This window comes from Lissotriton helveticus, chromosome 7, assembly GCF_964261635.1.
Source record: "Lissotriton helveticus chromosome 7, aLisHel1.1, whole genome shotgun sequence".
NCBI lineage: Eukaryota > Metazoa > Chordata > Amphibia > Caudata > Salamandridae > Lissotriton > Lissotriton helveticus.
In genome coordinates this window covers 1421510947-1421531910 of record NC_136068.1, presented here as the reverse complement: position 1 = coordinate 1421531910, position 20964 = coordinate 1421510947, and the positions used below count along the sequence as shown (strand labels likewise).

The 20964-nt window shown below is 47.8% G+C and overlaps 1 protein-coding gene across 3 annotated transcripts in view; it reads left to right on the top strand.

Moving 5' to 3' along the window:
• Positions 1-20964, top strand: part of LOC144770320 (manganese-dependent ADP-ribose/CDP-alcohol diphosphatase-like) — a 235725-nt gene that overhangs the window by 175228 nt on the left and 39533 nt on the right. For all 3 annotated transcript variants that reach the window (XM_078654735.1, XM_078654737.1, XM_078654736.1), the window contains exon 3: positions 3319-3949. In XM_078654735.1, coding sequence (XP_078510861.1) covers positions 3319-3949 — 631 coding nt within the window. The remainder of the gene's footprint in view (positions 1-3318; positions 3950-20964) is intronic.

Sequence of the window (20964 nt, the reverse complement as noted above, 5' to 3'; positions counted from 1 at the left end):
GAATCAAGATGGTTTAATGCTGAGTGTTCAGGGGCGTATAAAGATCTCAAGATTGCCTTGCATGTAATACCCCGTGAACGAACTTTAATTAAGAGAGTGAGGCAAACCTATAAACGTATAACTGAGCAGCGAAAGGATGAACTGAGAAGACTAGCCTGGGAAGATCTTGAGAGAGCTAGTAATCTCAGGGATTCTAAAAGTTTTTGGGAGGTTATCAATAGCCCCCTTTTCACTAACGAGGCAAATAGCATGGAATCAACAATACTGGGGGAAGCCTGGGAACTTCATTTTACAATTTTTTTAAGCCCAAATAGCGTCTCACCACACGAACAAAGGGATGAATTAGTAATTAACTCGGATACAGCATATCATCTTAGTTCCTCCCTTACTGTAAGGGAGGTTGAAGATGCTCTATTAAAGGGTATTTCCTCGAAAGCACCAGGCCGGGATTGGGTGCCCCTGTATTTATTTAAAAGCTATCATGAATGATAGGCACCGCTGCTGGTTAATGTTTTCAAAGCTGTAATAGTGGGTCGTATTCCTATATCACGGAAGGAGGCTGTGGTGGTGCCGATTTAGAAAAAAGGTAATAGAAACGATGCTCCTTGCTACAGGCCCATCTCCTTAATTGATGTCACATGTAAAGTCCTGGGAGGGTAATTCTTGCACACCTGGAATCCTGTGCTAAGGCCTCTGGACTTATATCCAATACACAATTAGGGCTTGGCGTAATTCGCGAAGTAGCGCTACGCGTAGCTACGCGAAGTGCACTTCGCGAACTGCGTAGTACCTTGTTCGCACTGTGCAAGATGCCGTTTTCAATGATTGCACAGTGCGGACAAGCATCCGGCACTGTGCAATCATTGAAAACGGCATCTTGCACAATGCGAGGTGTAGTTTTCTGCCGCTCAAGTAGATTTTTACTTGAGCGTCAGCCTTCTCAACGCGGACTTGTAGTTTCTCATCGCAAGTGGTCGCGAGCATACGCGACCACTCGCAAAGAGAAACCTGACCTCCCCGCGTTGAGAATCTCGCCGGGAGGTTTATTTGCTTGCTTGCTTGCGGTCGCCAACTTGACGTTGAGGACTGCGAGCAAGCAAAAAATTACCGCTGCACTACGCTACGCGTGTTTGCACTGTGCTACGTGCAGTTCGCGTAGTGCGAAGTAGCGCAAACTTTGCAAACTACGCGAGCGTAGCGCAGTGCTTTGCCCAGGGTTATACACAATATGGCTTCAGAAGGGGTATGGGAACAAACGAACAGTGTCTCAACTTGTCCCTGGTTATGGGTAAGCACATGAAGGCAAGGAGGGAATCAATCCACCTTGCCTTCATGGACTTATCCAGCTCATTTGACACTGTAAATAGGGGGAAGTTGTGGAAACTAATGGGAAAAAATGGGTTGTGAGGAGCCCCTTATAACTGTTGCGTAGGTTGCATGCCTCCACTAATGTTTCCATCCGTTATGGCCCGGGGGGAGAAAAGACTAGGTCAATTGCTTCTACAGGGAGGGTTTGCCAAGTTTGTATCCTGGCCCCTTTTTTATTCCTTGTACACACAAATGGCCTGGGGGCTTTTCTCTTTGAGCAACAACTAGACTTTCCCAGCATAGGAGGCAAATCAGTACCCCTGTTGTCATACGCAGATAACACTGTTTTGATGGCTTTGATGGCCGACAGCCTTCAAAAAGCTTTGAATGCTTTTACTGACTTTATGTTGGCATTGGACCTGGAAGTACATTTTAGTAAATCTTTTATTATGGTGTGTGGTCCGAAACAAACGAAAAGAAGGAAATTCGGGGTGAAGGAAAAATTATTGATAAGGTGCCCGATTTCACTTAGCTAGGGAATGTTTTTAATAACAAATTAAATTGGGAGCAACTGATTGTGGCCAGAGTCCAACATACCAGCAGAATAATGGAGGGGCTGTTCCGTTTCGCCTGCAAGTTAGGACATAAGCCAATTGCGGAAATGAAAACCCTATACAAATCTAAATGTTTATCAGTAGCTCCCTTTTGGGCGGGAGTATGGGGACACCACAAAAGTAACCAGCTACAAATTCTGGAAAACAAATTTTTAAAAAGACTATTAATGATCCCTATTAGTTCGCTCACTGCTTTTAGCCAATCTGAAGTGGGGATGGATTTTGTAAAAGATAGAATAAATATCGCTCCCTTGATCCTCTGGGGAAAAGTGTGGACCTCAGAGGACTTATCATTCTTAAGGAGTATTCTCAGAGATTGTATGACCCTTGAAAGGGCTCTTGCTATTCCCTGACTTCGATATGTTAAAGAATTTTTTATAAGATCGGGTTAGGGCTTTAATATGATAATCGCAATTGTATTCAATCTAATATGAAATTGATGATAAAAAATGCTTATTATGCCGAATTAAGTATGTCTAATCAATTTTTGAAACTCGATGGGCACCCAAACCAGCCGCAATTTTATTTGTCTTTTACTATTCAAGTACATTCCCGCTTCCTCATGACTAGATTCCAACATTGCACTTTCTTGTTGCTTTCCCTAAACAGGTGAGTTGGTGTGAGAGACTAACTCCCTGTCCGGGCAATAAATCAGCACAACAAAGCACGATGCACTTTGTGTTGTTCTGCACACTCTACAAGATCCAAGGGCACGGTTTATTAAACCTGTCTTGTGTGATATTCGACCCTGTTCCTATCAGGAGAAATTTCATTTCTTACACTCTTTATCCACTGCTGCTATTTGTATTGCTGTGCTTAACTTCACTCAAACTGCTTTATCAACTAGGAAACGTTATGAACTACAATAGAAAATCAAGCTTTTAAATTATTTTATAGTACTATTTTCTTCAGTATTTATGTGCGGAACACTGACATGATGAATTCATTTAATTAAATATGGTATTTATTTAGGGGGAGTTAGAAATATGTTGGAGGATGATATGTGTCTTGTGTCCTAAATTCTAAAGCTTATTTATGTATTCTGTGTCAGTATTTTTGTATAGGTCTCGCAAGAATTATTTTAGGTATGTATGCAAACTTTTATGATTCTTAAGAATCTAATAAAGTTACCACACTGACTGACTTGAAAGTATCAGTACCTGCAGAGTTGACCAACATTTCATAAATCATTCTGTGGGAATGAGTCACTTCATCGATCAAGGTAGTTAATTAAGAGTGAAGGTTTATGTATATAGGTTGCAAGTCTCTTCATATGGCAGACCTTTTTTCAGGAATAAGAGAAATGCTTCACTTTCCTGTATTCAATCTCTGAATAGATGCATTTAATTCTAAGCTTTGTGTCCTGAACTGGCTATTTGTCTTTTTCCTGTTTCAGGAGATATATTCTAATGTCCTCCACCGAGAAAACGTAAGAAGTGATGAGATGGAGCTCTACTTTACTTTTGGGATCATAGCAGATGTTCAGTATGCTGATACAGCAGACAGTTATAACTTTACCAGGACAAGAAAGCGATATTACAGACAAAGCCTTCATCTCTTCCAAAGTGCAATCGAAGAGTGGAATAAGGAAGCCCAGGTGCCCAGTTTTATACTTCAACTTGGCGATATCATAGACGGCATCAATTTTCAGCTCCAAGCTTCTGATGTATCTCTTCAAAGAGTCTTAAATGAAGTGGGAAAATGCAAAGCTGCATTTCATCATGTGTGGGGAAACCATGAGTTTTATAACTTCAGTAGGGACTATTTAACCAACTCTGAGCTTAACAGTAAGTGTTTGCAAGATGAACAAGAGTCTGTTCCTACAAGGCCGAAGTGTGTGCCTGAAGATTCTGATTCTGAAGGATACTATGCTTATCACTTTTGTCCTTTTCATTCATTTCGGTTCTTAATGGTTGATTGTTATGATCTCAGTATCATTGGTAGGAAACCATCCAGCAAAAAGTATCAAGATTCCATGAAGATTCTGAAGGAGAAAAACCCAAATACAGATCTCAATAGCCCAGAAGGTAAGTATTTCTTTTGGTCTGGTTCAGGTAGGTTCAATGTAGAACAAACTTTGTTTATACAAAATGCCAGTATGAGATTTTGTATGTTATTCTATTATAAAACTACAAGTGGATTATTTAATTAAGTGACAGCAAAATGCTGTTTAAATATTAATTATTACAAAACTCGACATGTTCTCATGTATTTACTCATGTAGGAGATTTGAAACACATATCGTATATCCTCATGGTTACTTCTAAGTGATCTCTGAGGAAAGTAAATATGAAACATAACAGTTGCGACTGCCAGCCCCGTGCATCTTTGGCAACCTAGCTACTAGTTCAAGGGCATTGCATATGTTAGTCAGATAGACGTTTGGTTCTGTGAGAACCAAAGTGATTTAAAAAGAGTAGTATTTCTTCACATAGTTCTTGCAGTTTGTTGACTTGAGAGCCTTGTGAACACAGTGTTACAGCATGCAGCCTTGAAAAAAGTAATCTGGCAAGTTCAGCTGTCAGAACCCCTTTCAGAGGGCCATGAGGTAAGCAGGAACTACTTGTCTCAACTATGGTGGTTGAGGCCTTTTATTCCTGATATTCGAGGCCCAGCCTACTATGGGCTCTGAGCAACTGTGCCAAATACCTCTTCCACGCTTGACTCTCAGTGGTAGTGTGAGTTAAGCAGTCAAAGGGTGCTTGAGCAGGAGGTAGGTGTAGGATGAACACATACTCACAACATTAGCATACATTCAACTACCTCAGTTAAAGAATGTTCAGACAAATGACTCGCTTTTATAAAAAGTAGTATTTTTACACGTACACAAACCAAAGTACGGTATACACTAAATAATAAATGGTACACACTAAATAATAAGTCTTCATAAGGTCTTTATTGTAGCACTGTCCCCGTGAGTGAGCATCAGCGCACCACTCATCCAACTACAGAGTGAGGTTATTTCCCATTTACTTAAGGCAACATTCAGGTTAGTCCACTCTAGAGAACTTAAAAGTCCCTCAATGGCTAATCAGAGTCAGTGTCCCAGTACCTTTGGTACTTCAGTCATAGCAGATCCCCGAACCCTCTTCCCACACAAAGGCTGTACAGCTCGGGGTGCAGTATTACCTGCTCCTACTGGAGTAAAGGCAGAAGTCCCAGGAGCATTCAGTGGTCCTGTTTCATAGTTAACTTCGGCTGGTGCCAGCGATGAGCGAATAGTGATGTTAGTCTCTTCACAGCCTGCATGGAATCTGGACCTCCACACTGCTCTCTGCTGTCACTGTAAGTACTGTCTATCTCCCATGGCAGCCCTGGGGCTGCTACTTGAGTTCGGATGATGACGCAGCAGCACTGAGCTCACAGTTTCACACTGTTCTCGGGTACCAGACCTGAGCTTCCTCCACTGGTCCAACCTAGTATACAGGGGTTGTGTGTAGGGCACTCAAAGTGGGGTCTCTTTTCCAGCACAACACTGCACAGGGCGACGGCTTTACCTTAACCACAGTGCTGCACCAGGCTGACCGTCATTAAGATTCACCCCGACCCCTACCAGGAAAATGAGGATCTTGAGCCACACACTTAAGGCAGTTTCCCTCTTCAAGTCACAACACTGCACAGAGCAAAGGACCTATCTTCACCACAGCATTGCACTAGGACGACGGCCTTTAAGATTTTGGTGTGGTCCCTACCTGGCATATTGAGGGGGGGGGGTTACAAGCCATAATCGCAGGCGGATAGACCTATAGGTGTGGCGGTCCCCATGGACCAGAATCTCACACTCTGCACCCGAGATCTACTCTGCAGGGTCCACACTGGACCTCGCTCTCTCCAGGCGGTCTAATTCTCCTTACAGGGTCCTCTGGTTTCAGGTCAGGTAGAAGCAGGTGCTCCAGGCTCCAACCGAGCATATCTGATTTTTCTGGTTGATGTCCCCCTACGCAACATGGAGGACTGGCAGAACCTCAGTCCCCAATCCTGGTCACAACCAGCAAACCAGCAAAACTCATGCTGAGCTTCTCCACGGTTCTGTGGTCTGAGAATACCGATCTTTGAACTCTAACCCTAGAAAAAGTCCCCAAGAGAGCTCTCGCTACCACCTGTGCAATTATGCTTTTCAGGGGTACTGGCTCAGGATACTAATTGCATGACCCACCACAACCAGTATATAATTTTTTTTTTAAATGTGTTTTATTAATTTTTGTAGACATGGTGAAGTATTAGTGACAGTTATAATTGTAAGCATACCAGCGAAACATGTATACAATATCATCTTAATGTCATTACAGCCCTTGTCACATACTAGTGTTTTGAAGCAACAAGACGAGCACATAAGCACTTATTGAAAATCGAACTGTGAGTCAGATTAGAGTGGGAATGTGACAGAGGATGTAGCATGAGCCAGTAGTGGAGGATCTAACGATAGAGCGGTCGCCCGCCAGAGGCATCTCATAGGCAGGGCGTGAGCAATCTGCGCCAACGGAGGGGGTAGCATCCAGGCGTCGAGGATAATGTGTGCCTGGGGGAGCAGGGCCGGGTCCTATGGGAGCCTTGTTGTAACATTCATGTAGGTTGATGGGTCATGTGCTGGAAGAATGGTGAAGCTGCTCTGCACAGGGCGGGATGCCTGCCAATGAGCGTGCGGATGTGAGTTCAAGCGTTTGGTAGGATAGTGTGGCTCACGAGGGCATGCATCATTTTTAGGTCTCGCCTGTCGATGCGCATGCGCATCGAGCTTGCGAGCCTATTGCGGCTTATACAAGCTTTAACTAAGAAGCAAGGAATCGTGGCGATTCCTTGCAGTGCCCGTGACTTTTAAGCTCAATGCGCATGTGCATTGAGCTTAAAAGCGCGTGCACAGCCGCCCGCATTCCTCCGACACCTTTGAAGTGAAGCTTAGCTTCACTTCAAAGGCCCGGCTTCTTCACACCCACATGCCGCTCTGCCCCGCTCAGCCCCCTCCCCTGAGTCATCCTGCCTGCCCAGACTTCTCCTCCCCCCTAATTACATCCCGCTTTCACTTGTTTGTATTTACATCATGTTGATTTATGTGCAACATAAGTTTTATCACATTACTCGAGGCTTCGTGACGCTAAATGCGCTGACCAGCATTGCAATATTAGACCTTTCTTTTCTTTTTAGCTCCGGCCGACATATGCTGCGTGTTTTTTACAGCTACTTTACACGGCAGGGATGCACCTTCTTGTCGATGGCCCTCGGTCTGCCAACAGTTTGCCTCTTGCTTTGTTCGTACCGCACAAGTGGAAGGTTCAGTCTGATGAGTTTTTGCCCACTTGGCACAGCCACGAGTACAGTCTTTCTTATCGACGGCGCCACCATTTACAACTCATCAATAGCGCCTCAAGCTGCTCACTCTCCTTCTCCCCCACCCCCCACCCCATCCGACTTGTTTTTCTTTTAACTGTACCCCAACCGAAACGGACTCAGAAGGATGAAAGGCTTTTGCATGCGACTACCCAACTCATGCGAGCACCCCCCCAGTTCTTCCTGCGCCCCGCCGATTACCACCCCCCCCCCCCCCCCCCCGCATTCCTTCACTTCCATTGAACCACGCAGCCCGGGACACAATCCCCCTGCACCCATCCCCCTTTAGCCTCCTCCCGAGCCATGCGATCCTCCCCACGTCCCTCAGTCATCCAAATTTGAACCCAACCCCGCTTACTGAAACTTCAGCTTCTCTCCCCACTCTCCACCACAAGCCCCCGCTAGCACATCGATCACGGGGGTGAAATATTCAGTTCACACTATTTATTTTGCTGATTTCTTCGTTTTCTTAGGTGCAAACCGCGTGCGCATTATAAACACTTTTTATTTGTCCTCTCTTTTGTGTGTTCTGTTACATTATATCTTTCCTTCCACTGTTATCTCCCTCGACTTACATGCGAAGCAAGCGCCCGTCACAAACAGGCTGTCTAGTCTCTCTTTAGTTTGCTGGCGCCATTCAATTCACACTATTTGTTTTTCTGCCATCTCCTTCTACTTACATGCAAAGCGAGTGCGTACTTCAAACACTTTGTATGGCCTCTGTTTAGTCTGCTGTCTACATTAAAATCACACTTGAATTTTAGGTTACCTTCATTTGCTAGTATACACATCGGGCGTGTATTACAAACAGTTGTATATTATATGTAGCTTTTGCAAGCACAAGTGATGTTGTTTACCTATATCTTAATGTCGATTAGAGCTGCTTATCATTAAAATATATAAAACCATTGATAGTATAAGGCATTTATTTTTTATATTTTTCTATGAATCGTCATGTGTAATATAAAACAAACTGATGTGTATAAACACATGCGCTCAGTGTTACAGTAGCGGACCATATTAATGCGATCTTCCTTGGTCTAATTTTTGCTGAGGCGGTTAAATAGGGTACTCTGTGGCAAAGGACCTTTGTTTTATATATCTTCCGCTTTTATTGTATCAGCATGGGGTCTGGCTTGAACCATAACAAGAGCTGAGCCATACAAAGATGTTGCGCGTAAATCGGGGAACACTTGTCATGTAAACATACGAGAAAGATCATTCAAAATTAAAAAAGTTATTTATTTTTTAGCATTAGAATTTTATTTTGATGGACATTTATTGAAAGAAATTGTTTCAAATATGAAGCCTTCAAGAAAACCCCTGTACTCTAAAAACATTGCCACGCAACGCCACTCACCCACGCAACGCCACTCACCCACGCAACGCCACTCAGCCACGCAACGCCACTCAGCCACGCAACGCCACTCAGCCACGCAACGCCACTCAGCCACGCAACGCCACTCAGCCACGCAACGCCACTCATCCATTTGCAAAACGAAAAATGTCAAACTCTTCTATTGCGAGACCTATTGCATTTTCAATGCTTGTTTACTTCATTGTTAAGCAAGAAGGTTTCCCAACATTGTCCACCAGTTCATGTATCTCCACGCATACAGAGGAGCCATAGGGTGTTGATCTAAGCCGGCATTGATATCAATTATGTGGGCAGCCAACGCTGGACATCGGGAGGGGCGGGTGCCTTCCATGCCATGGCTATCTACCTTTTATATAGGACAAAGGCGAGGTAATATGGGTATCGCCTGCAAGAGACTGGATAGCCGTCGGTTCCAAGTTGGACATGTTGTGAAATGTAGACCCACTGGTGCACTTTTCCACGTCCTTGAGTACTGCCTGTTCGGAAGTCAATATCTTGTGTGGGATCATTCCCACTGAGAGGGTGAAAGTGGAAGGATTCCGTAAACTCAGATCAGCAGTCTCGTTTGTGGGCTTGTCATAGAAGAACTCCTTGAGGCATATTGTGAGAAGTTGGCCTGATGTGCAGTGTTCACTATTCTAGTGATCACTATATATCAGTCCAAACGACCCTTATTGATGATTGGTTGTAAGTCAACCTTATAGACCAGCTATCCTAGTAGCATGGATACGAGCAGTCTAAGGCTAAGACTCTAGAGGGCGTGTTAAGCCAGCTGTTTTACCATCACATTACCCCTTGAACACCCAGTGAAAGGACACCACACAAGTGTTATGAAAATAAACAATGTATTTATTAGAATCACAACAACCCTGTACTCTTTATGAGGACCGGGTGCTAAGCACACAACAAAACTCTTACGAAAATACTTTTAAGTTAGCACGTTACACAAATGCCCGAGGGGCACGAAAAACCATATACTTTCAAAGTGGAATGCGAATTACTAGCAGGTAAGTAACGATTCTCAGAGGCTTTGGGATCGCTAGGACTGGACTACTGAACCTTTAGATTACTAGCAGGAGGCCTAGGGAACTCGGGTGCAGAGTGTGCACTCTCACGCGGGATGCGGGACAAAGTCTATGGAAGCTAGAATTCACAAAGTTAGTGTTCACGGGCGAACCCGACCTGGTAGGGAGAAAACGACAGTGGATCCTGACCCTTGGATAGTGAGGCTATGCTGGGACACCGGAGTGCCGAAGTTACCTAGCCCAGGGGCTGCAGCTGCAGCTGCATAGGTCTGAAAAGACGTCGGGGATCTCGTTGCCGGACCAGGAGCCTGGAAGGAAGAAGTTGCTGGCAGGCGACCAGTGAAGAAAAGTTCGATGGATCCAAGCCTGGATCAAGGAAGAAGAAAACCTGAAAGCAGAGGGGACCAAGTTCTTGAATCACTAGCCAGTGATTAAGTGGGCACCAGGATGGCACCGGGCGAAGTCACCGCAGTCAGGTGAGTGGGCGCTGCTGGGCTCTGCAGTCTCTCGGACCAGGAGGCGTTGTCGGCGACCAGGATGGAGGTGCGAGCTGTCCCACGGAGGATGAAGTCGTTGGCGTCGAAGTTACCCAGGATTGGGCAACAAGCCTTGGCTAATTCAAGCCCACGCGGTGGACTCAAAATGGCGTCTTGAGTGGACCAGGAGGGTCCGGGGTGCTCCTCTTCTGGGAGGGAGCAAGGGCCAGTCTGGAGCAACCAGACCAGCAGCAGAAATGTCGTCGGGCGTCGTCAGGGAGGCCACAAGCCAACGGGCTAGTAGCCAAACAACGCGGTGAGCAGCGGAAAGCAGAAGGGCCCCACGCAGATCGTGGAGATGCTGGGGGGCTGCTCTTCGGTGCTGGAGCTGCTCAGGGTGGGGGCTTCTCGGACCCCAAAGCACTCACCAGGAATTCACTCGGCGGGCTTGCTGGAAAGAAGTCGTGCAGTCTTGCAGATGGCCGGTCCCTTGAGGTCTCGTCGCACCCACGGTTCTCAGCTGGGCTGTAGAGGTGGGTAGAGGTCAGAGGTGCCAGGGAAGCCGGTTCTCGTCGAGCTGGGCAGTCGGATTCCGGAGGAAGGACTTGCAGCAGACCGCAGTGTTCTTAGATGGTGCCTGCGGATGCAGGGTGACTACTCCTTAGTCACAAGGGAGAAATCTTAGGAAGAAGTCTTGAGTTCCTTTCGCAGAAAGTAGTTTCAGGATTCAAAGATGATCTGATTTGGAAGGGGGCCAGTCTCTACCTTTATCCTGTAAAAAGGGGCTGGCACGCGACTAAGTCCTGCCCTATGGGTGGGACTAGGAGGGGGGTGGTTACACCCACTTCCTTGGCGGGCTTTTCCCCAGCACAGGGTCTGGAGTGACCCTGGAACTGGTTCAAGCCGGCCTATGCACAGTGAGCACCGGGGTGCTACTTGCAGTCACCTTCCTCTAAAGCCCTGCCTACCTACAATACACAAAACCCTGTCTGGGACGGTGCTGGCACCGCCCCTGGCAGGAAACCCTTTGTCCTTATCTCCTGCTCTGGGAGGACTCCCAGCAGCAGGAGGGCAGACTTGTGTCTCGGTGGCAGCATCCATTTTGTGGATGCTAAGGCTCTGTCTGACTTTTAACCGGGTTATAGGTTACAGGCATGTCGTGTCCCTCTAGAAGGGTGGAATGCTAACCCCGTCGCCAGAATTGGCGAGGGGTTAGTATTCCAATTCGTATGACACCTTACTCGACATGTTTTGATAAAGCGATACCAGAGTTGGCACATAACCGCGAGGATTATAATGCACTTAAGAGTATATGGTATGCGATATCATGGAAACGGCTAAGGGATGGATCCCGAAAGCCGCAGACAGGCTCAGCTCATGCCAGAGCACCATCTCACACGATTCCAAGCACTCTGCCTTCAGGATTGTTAAGGCCTGCTATAGGAGTGACTGATAGGAGATCTGTGTGTCCATTTTTAGGGTTAGATATAGGTATACTATATCTAAAGCAAAGGGTGAGTACACCACCTTGCCCCAGCTGTCGTGCAGCCAGTTGTGTCAGTTTTAGTTAGTCAATCCAGGGGTGGCATAATACATGCTTCAGCCCCTGGGAGACTTCTGGGTGCACCTCAGCCCTGGGTACAGGGACTTGGAGAGGGCCCAGTGCCAATTCAGTACCTAAGTACAATTTGGGTAGAGAGAACAGCTAGGCTGTGGGTCTGATTAGCAGGCCCACAGCCAGGGAAAGTCGTAAACCAGTGCAGCAAAAAGCAAAAATCTGGGTGATCATAGGATTGCAGACCCTACTCTCCTACATGACCCCCCCCCAAACTTTGGGACAATAAGCTAACCTTGACCAGGTGAGTCTTCTTGCTCTAAGTGGAAATACCGGGAGAGCCCATCAGCATTGCTGTGATCAGTCCCAGGTCTATGCTCCACTGTAAAATCCATCCCCTGTAGGGAAATGGACCACCTAAGCAGTTTGGGGTTTTCACCCTTCATCTGATTTAGCCACAAGAGGGGCTTATGGTCTGTCTGAATGGTGAAGTGAGTGCCAAACAAGTAGGCCCTCAGCTTCTTCAGGGCCCAGACCACAGCAAAGGCCTCCCTCTCAATAGCTGACCAATTTTTCTCTCTGGGTGTCAACCTCCTACTAATGAAAGCAATAGGCTGATCATTACCATCAAAATTCAGTTGAGACAGAACAGCTCCCACACCCAACTCAGAAGCATCTGTTTGGACAATGAATGGCTTGGAGTAATCTGGACTCTTGAGGATAGGTGCTGTGCACATGGCCTGCTTTAGGTCATTGAATGCTTTTTGACAGCTTGCTGTCCACTGAACTTTCTTTGGCATCTTCTTGCTTGTCAGGTCATTAAGGGGGGTCACTATGGACCCATAATTTCTGACAAACTTCCTATAGTACCCAGTCAGGCCCAAGAAAGCTCGAACCTGAGTCTGGGTGATTGGAGGAGTCCAGTCCTTGATGGCCTGTATCTTACTCTCCAGTGGCTGAACCTGGCCTCCACCTACAAAGTGGCCCAGGTATACAACCTGTGACTGCCCTATCTGGCACTTTGTGGCCTTGATAGTGAGGCCTGCCTTGTGCAGGGCCTCTAACACTTTCCTCAGGTGGACCAGGTGATCCTCCCAGGTGGAGCTAAAGACAGCAATATCGTCAAGATAAGCTGCACAGAAGTCATCCAGCCCAGTGAGGACTTGATTCACCAACCTTTGGAAGGTGGCAGGTGCATTTTTCAGTCCAAAGGGCATTACCACAAATTGATAATGCCCTCCAGGGGTAGAAAATGCTGTCTTAGGTTTGGCTTCCTCAGCTAACCTGATTTGCCAATACCCAGCTGTCAAATCAAATGTGCTTAAGAAGTTGGCAGAAGCCAATCTATCTATAAGCTCATCTGCTCTTGGTATTGGGTGGGCATCAGTCTTTGTGACTGCATTGAGGCCTCTGTAGTCTACGCAAAACCTCATCTCTCTCTTACCACCCTGGGTGTGAGGCTTTGGCACTAGAACTACTGGGCTAGCCCAAGGGCTATCTGAGGGCTCAATGACTCCCAGTTCCAACATTTTCTGCACTTCAGTTTTGATGCAGTCTCTAACATGATCAGGCTGTCTGTAGATTTTACTCTTGACAGGCAGACTGTCTCCAGTGTCAACATCATGGGTACACCAGTCAGTTTGGCTGGGTGTCAGAGAGAACATATGTCGAAAGGATTGCAGAACTTGCCTGCAATCCTGTTGCTGATGTTCAGTGAGGCTGCCACAAAAGACAACACCATCAACTGACCCATCATCAGGATTCTGAGTGAGCAGGTCTGGGAGAGGGTCACTCTCTTCCTCCTGTCCCTCATCTGTGGCCATGAGCAAGCTCATGTCCTTCCTGTCAACATATGCCTTGAGCCTGTTAACATGGAGCACTCTGAGAGGGCTCCTGGGAGTTCCAAGGTCCACCAAGTAGGTAACCTCTCCCTTTTGCTCAATGATGGTGTGGGGCCCAGACCATTTGTCTTTCAGAGCTGCTGGGGCCACTGGCTCCAGCACCCACACCTTCTGTCCTGGCTGGTACACAGTCAGTACAGCCTTTTGGTCATGCCAAGCTTTTTGAAGTTCCTGGCTGGCCTCAAGGTTTTTAGATGCCTTTTCCATATACTCAGCCATCCTGGAGCGGAGACCAAGTACATAGTCCACTATGTTGGTTGCAGGCTTTTTGAGAGGTCTCTCCCATCCTTCCTTCACCAAACACAGGGGTCCCCTTACAGGATGCCCATACAGAAGCTCAAAAGGGCTGTAGCCAACCCCCTTCTGTGGGACCTCTCTGTAAGCAAACAAGAGGCAGGGGATCAGGACATCCCATCTTCTCCTAAGAGGTTCAGGTAGTCCATGAATCATCCCTTTCAGGGTCCTGTTGAATCTCTCAACAAGCCCATTGCATTGTGGATGATAGGGTGTGGTGAACTTGTAGTTCACACCACACTCTTTCCACATGGCAGTCAGATATCCTGACATGAAGTTTGTACCTCTGTCAGAAACGACCTCCTTAGGGAAACCCACTCTGGAGAACACTCCAACTAGGGCTCTTGCCACTACAGGGGCTGTAGTGGTCCTAAGGGGAATAGCCTCAGGATACCTGGTGGCATGGTCCACCACCACCAGTATAAACTTGTGTCCTGATGCTGTCTGGGGTTCCATTGGACCAACAATGTCAATCCCCACTCTTTCAAAGGGGACCCCCACCACTGGTAGTGGTATGAGGGGGGCCTTTGTTGTGCCACCTGACTTACCACTGGCTTGGCAAGTGACACATGAGCGACAAAACTCCTTGGTATTCTCATTCATATGGGGCCAGTGAAAGTGTGAGACAAGCCTGTCCCAAGTCTTTGTCTGACCTAAATGACCTGCAAGGGGAATCTCATGGGCCAAGGTGAGAAGGAAACCTCTCAGAGACAAGGGGATGACCAGCCTCCTGGTTGCACCAGGCTTGGGGTCTCTTGACTCAGAGTACAGGAGTCCATCTTCCCAGTATACCCTGTGGGCACCTGTGGCATTCCCTGCAGCCTCAGCAGCAGCCTGCTGTCTGAGGGGTTCAAGGGAAGGGCAGCTCAACTGTTCCTTCCCCAGGTCTGCTCTGGAGGGTCCCCCTGAGCCCAGAAACTCAACTTGATCAAGTTCAAGCTCTTTAGGCTCAGTTTCCCTCAGCTCTTCTAGATCAGCCTCCTCAGAGACTTGATCCTCAACCTGGGGCAAGGGGGAAGGCAAAGCCTTACCCTTACTGCTCTTCTTCTTGGAAGATGTCTGGTCCATTATTTCAGGATCCAGCACCTGTTCAGTGGGGCATTTTCTGGCCTGTGACCTAGTCACAGCAAGCACATGTGCTGGCAAGCCTAACATCTCCATGTGAGTCCTCTGCTCCACTTCTGACCATTGTGATGACTCCAAATCATTGCCCAACAAACAATCAACTGGGAGGTCTGAACTGACTACAACTTTCTTTTGTCCCTTCACTCCACCCCAGGAGAAAGCTACAATTGCCACACTATGACTAGTAGTGACATTGCTGGCATTGGTCACCAGGAAATCAGTACCTGGCATGATCTGTCCAGGGTCCACAAAGTTAGGTGTCACCATGGTGACACTGGCACAAGTGTCCCTATAGGCCTGAGCCATTTTGCCATTAATCAAAGGTGTCTGCCTGTATTTGCCCAAGGTATTGGGACTTATTTCAGGGGACATATCCATATCCCCTGTACAGACAAGGACAGCCTGAGTGAGTGTGCCAACTAAGTTGTCAGACCCCTCAGTACCCAAGGTTAACCCAACTAATGCCTTGGGAGTGACACTACCACTACTGACTGTACTAGGGGGTGCATTTGCTTTAGGAGCTGTAGTGGCAGGAGTTTGTCCTCCTCCTCTTTTGGTGCACTCACTAAACCAGTGAGATTTACTTTTGCAGTACTGGCACCACCTTTTTGACTGGCCTTCTTGAGTCTTCTTCTTCTGGGAAGCCTGACCCCCACCCTCTTTGGTTTGTTGGGGACCTGGTGAAGACTTCTGGTCATTTTGCTCATTCTTAACATTACCCTTCTGGTCTGCTTTCTTCTGACCACCCTGGTTCTGGTTCTGGTTCTGCTTGATCCTTGTCCTGACCCATTTGTCTGCCTTCTTTCCCAATTCTTGGGGAGAGGTCAGATCTGAATCGACAAGGTGCTGGTGCAGCAACTGGTTCTGACAATTGTTCAAAATTTGTTCTCTCATCATTAGATTATACAATCCTGTGTAATCTGTAACCTTGCTACCCAGCAACCAGCCCTCCAAAGCCTTAGTGGCACAATCCACAAAATCAGACCAGTCCTGAGACTGAGTTTTCTGGGTGTCTCTGAACAGCAACCTGTACTGCTCAGTGGTTAAACCAAACCCATCAACCAGTGTATTCTTCAGGACCTGGTAATTGTTAGCATCCTCCACCCTTGTAGTGAGGAGCTTATCTCTACCTTTACCATCAAAGGAGAGCCACAGTATAGCTGCCCACTGACTCTGGGGAATGTTCTGCACAGTGCAGGCCCTCTCCAGAGCAGCCATCCATTTCTGGATGTCATCCCCTTGCTTAAAGGGGGGCACTATTTTAGTCAGGTGTTTAGTATCTAAACCCTTCTCTCTATCTCTTGGGAGATTGCTGCCACCAGTGGGAGCTAGCCCACTCATCTGCTGCTCTCTTGCCAGGGCAAGCTTCTCTTTGGCCAGGGCAATTTCTTCCCTTTCAATCCTCAGTTCAGCTTGTCTCATCCTAGCCTCATGCTCCCTTCTCTGAGGGGAAGTAAATCTCCTCTGTGGAGGATTCCTTCTCCCCTGAGAAGAGGCATTAGAGTGCAGAGATCTATTGGAGTCCCTAGAAAGAGATCTATCTCTCCTAACTCCAAGGTTAGGCCCACTTCGGGTTAGTACTGGGGGGCCCCCAGATCCTAGCCCAAGTAAGTCTAAGTTGGTCCTAGTTAGCCTTCTGACTACCTCAAGACCCTTGTCTACCTCATCCCCAGAGAGTACCTCCTGATCCTCCTCCTCAACTGCTGAATCAGTGTTGGGGAGGTCTGGATCCCCAGAGGTTCCCTCTAAGGCTGGCATGCTCTCATGTAACTGAGAGAGCTTTCTGGCATCATATGTCTCTAAGAGACCTATCAGAAAGGGAATGGTGGGGTTAGACCCCTGCTTCAGTTTCCTGGAGACACAGAGTTGCCTCATCTCCTGAAAATTGAGAGCTGCATATCTTGAAGTGACCTGTGGAGGGTCAACACTGACCAGGGGAGTCTCAGTAGAGTCCCCCTGAGTCGACATGCTTTTCTAGTGAGGTGTAAGTGGTGCACTTACCTACACTATATGTTTGCCTACTGATCCCTTGCTAGAGTTGTAGTTTAGGGTGTGCTAGGCCCTAGGAGCTACAACAGCTGGTTCAGTAGAACTCAGAGTATTCTAAGCTAAGTTATATGTACCTTTAGTACTTATGTGATCTTTCACAAGATATTCTTAGGGCATGTGTGGTAAAACAACAGCAAGCTCAAATCCCACCGCTGCCACCAATGTGAGAAGTTGGCCTGATGTGCAGTGTTCACTATTCTAGTGATCACTATATATCAGTCCAAACGACCCTTATTGATGATTGGTTGTAAGTCAACCTTATAGACCAGCTATCCTAGTAGCATGGATACGAGCAGTCTAAGGCTAAGACTCTAGAGGGCGTGTTAAGCCAGCTGTTTTACCATCACATTACCCCTTGAACACCCAGTGAAAGGACACCACACAAGTGTTATGAAAATAAACAATGTATTTATTAGAATCACAACAACCCTGTACTCTTTATGAGGACCGGGTGCTAAGCACACAACAAAACTCTTACGAAAATACTTTTAAGTTAGCACGTTACACAAATGCCCGAGGGGCACGAAAAACCATATACTTTCAAAGTGGAATGCGAATTACTAGCAGGTAAGTAACGATTCTCAGAGGCTTTGGGATCGCTAGGACTGGACTACTGAACCTTTAGATTACTAGCAGGAGGCCTAGGGAACTCGGGTGCAGAGTGTGCACTCTCACGCGGGATGCGGGACAAAGTCTATGGAAGCTATAATTCACAAAGTTAGTGTTCACGGGCGAACCCGACCTGGTAGGGAGAAAACGACAGTGGATCCTGACCCTTGGATAGTGAGGCTATGCTGGGACACCGGAGTGCCGAAGTTACCTAGCCCAGGGGCTGCAGCTGCATAGGTCTGAAAAGACGTCGGGGATCTCGTTGCCGGACCAGGAGCCTGGAAGGAAGAAGTTGCTGGCAGGCGACCAGTGAAGAAAAGTTCGATGGATCCAAGCCTGGATCAAGGAAGAAGAAAACCTGAAAGCAGAGGGGACCAAGTTCTTGAATCACTAGCCAGTGATTAAGTGGGCACCAGGATGGCACCGGGCGAAGTCACCGCAGTCAGGTGAGTGGGCGCTGCTGGGCTCTGCAGTCTCTCGGACCAGGAGGCGTTGTCGGCGACCAGGATGGAGGTGCGAGCTGTCCCACGGAGGATGAAGTCGTTGGCGTCGAAGTTACCCAGGATTGGGCAACAAGCCTTGGCTAATTCAAGCCCACGCGGTGGACTCAAAATGGCGTCTTGAGTGGACCAGGAGGGTCCGGGGTGCTCCTCTTCTGGGAGGGAGCAAGGGCCAGTCTGGAGCAACCAGACCAGCAGCAGAAATGTCGTCGGGCGTCGTCAGGGAGGCCACAAGCCAACGGGCTAGTAGCCAAACAACGCGGTGAGCAGCGGAAAGCAGAAGGGCCCCACGCAGATCGTGGAGATGCTGGGGGGCTGCTCTTCGGTGCTGGAGCTGCTCAGGGTGGGGGCTTCTCGGACCCCAAAGCACTCACCAGGAATTCACTCGGCGGGCTTGCTGGAAAGAAGTCGTGCAGTCTTGCAGATGGCCGGTCCCTTGAGGTCTCGTCGCACCCACGGTTCTCAGCTGGGCTGTAGAGGTGGGTAGAGGTCAGAGGTGCCAGGGAAGCCGGTTCTCGTCGAGCTGGGCAGTCGGATTCCGGAGGAAGGACTTGCAGCAGACCGCAGTGTTCTTAGATGGTGCCTGCGGATGCAGGGTGACTACTCCTTAGTCACAAGGGAGAAATCTTAGGAAGAAGTCTTGAGTTCCTTTCGCAGAAAGTAGTTTCAGGATTCAAAGATGATCTGATTTGGAAGGGGGCCAGTCTCTACCTTTATCCTGTAAAAAGGGTCTGGCACGCGACTAAGTCCTGCCCTATGGGTGGGACTAGGAGGGGGGTGGTTACACCCACTTCCTTGGCGGGCTTTTCCCCAGCACAGGGTCTGGAGTGACCCTGGAACTGGTTCAAGCCGGCCTATGCACAGTGAGCACCGGGGTGCTACTTGCAGTCACCTTCCTCTAAAGCCCTGCCTACCTACAATACACAAAACCCTGTCTGGGACGGTGCTGGCACCGCCCTTGGCAGGAAACCCTTTGTCCTTATCTCCTGCTCTGGGAGGACTCCCAGCAGCAGGAGGGCAGACTTGTGTCTCGGTGGCAGCATCCATTTTGTGGATGCTAAGGCTCTGTCTGACTTTTAACCGGGTTATAGGTTACAGGCATGTCGTGTCCCTCTAGAAGGGTGGAATGCTAACCCCGTCGCCAGAATTGGCGAGGGGTTAGTATTCCAATTCGTATGACACCTTACTCGACATGTTTTGATAAAGCGATACCAGAGTTGGCACATAACCGCGAGGATTATAATGCACTTAAGAGTATATGGTATGCGATATCATGGAAACGGCTAAGGGATGGATCCCGAAAGCCGCAGACAGGCTCAGCTCATGCCAGAGCACCATCTCACACGATTCCAAGCACTCTGCCTTCAGGATTGTTAAGGCCTGCTATAGGAGTGACTGATAGGAGATCTGTGTGTCCATTTTTAGGGTTAGATATAGGTATACTATATCTAAAGCAAAGGGTGAGTACACCACCTTGCCCCAGCTGTCGTGCAGCCAGTTGTGTCAGTTTTAGTTAGTCAATCCAGGGGTGGCATAATACATGCTTCAGCCCCTGGGAGACTTCTGGGTGCACCTCAGCCCTGGGTACAGGGACTTGGAGAGGGCCCAGTGCCAATTCAGTACCTAAGTACAATTTGGGTAGAGAGAACAGCTAGGCTGTGGGTCTGATTAGCAGGCCCACAGCCAGGGAAAGTCGTAAACCAGTGCAGCAAAAAGCAAAAATCTGGGTGATCATAGGATTGCAGACCCTACTCTCCTACACATATCTTTTAAAAGAATTGATGCTACTCACAATTGGTGCAGAATTTGTTATCTTTTGGGGTAGGGACAAAGCCCAGGCCTTTCTGTAAGACAGCCGTCTCAGTACTGGACAAGGCTCTTGTGCAAAGGAAGTCAATATCTTGTGTGGGATCATTCCCACTGAGGGGGTGAAAGTGGAAGGATTCCGTAAACTCAAATCAGCAGCCTCGTTTGTGGGCTTGTCATAGAAGAACTCCTTGAGGCGTATCTTTCAAAATAATTGATGCTACTCACAGTTGGGACAGAATTTGTCATCTTTGGGGGTAGGGACAACGCCCAGGCCTTTCTGTTAGACAGCCGTCTCAGTACTGGACAAGGCTCTTGTGTAAAGGCTCACTATGAGCTTTTTTTGTTGTTTCTGGTCTGGCTCCTCGTTTGTCATTGTGTTTCCATTTGTGGTTCCTGCAACTGCCCTCCTTTTTTCCCTCTCCCTCTGCCCCAAACTCTGCCTAAAAAAGGTGGGGTGTAGGGTTGTGGGGGGAATGCCTGATGGCGGCCCTGAGGCTACATGGGTGAGGCTCCATCGGTGAAGGGCCTTGGTATTGGGCCATCCCATAACCATAAAGTGGAGGAGGCGGACCCTGCCTGTTCTCATCACTCCCCCAGCTGCCTGAACTGGAATTGCTGATAAACTAAGTGTTCCTTCTTTGTCAGGAGCTGTTATCATCAGATGAGGTCCCCCCCTCATTTCTTGTCATTCATTATTAACGATAACACGGGGATCCACATATTAAATAATCTAGGGTATCCCTTAGTTATTTCTAACCTAATTCAATACCAGTCTACTCACATTATCACATTTAACACTGCACCTCACTCTTCACTTTGGCAAAAAACATAAGAACTCTAGCAAAGAGCCCCCTTGCAGGGCCCGTTTTCCATTGCAGTGCATGCCTGATGATGAAGCATGACACCCATTCAGGGGTGTGAGGATTTACATAGACTGATTGGGGGCTTGTATGCTGGACCTTTATTCGCCACTTGTCCCCACTCCTGGTACTTTTT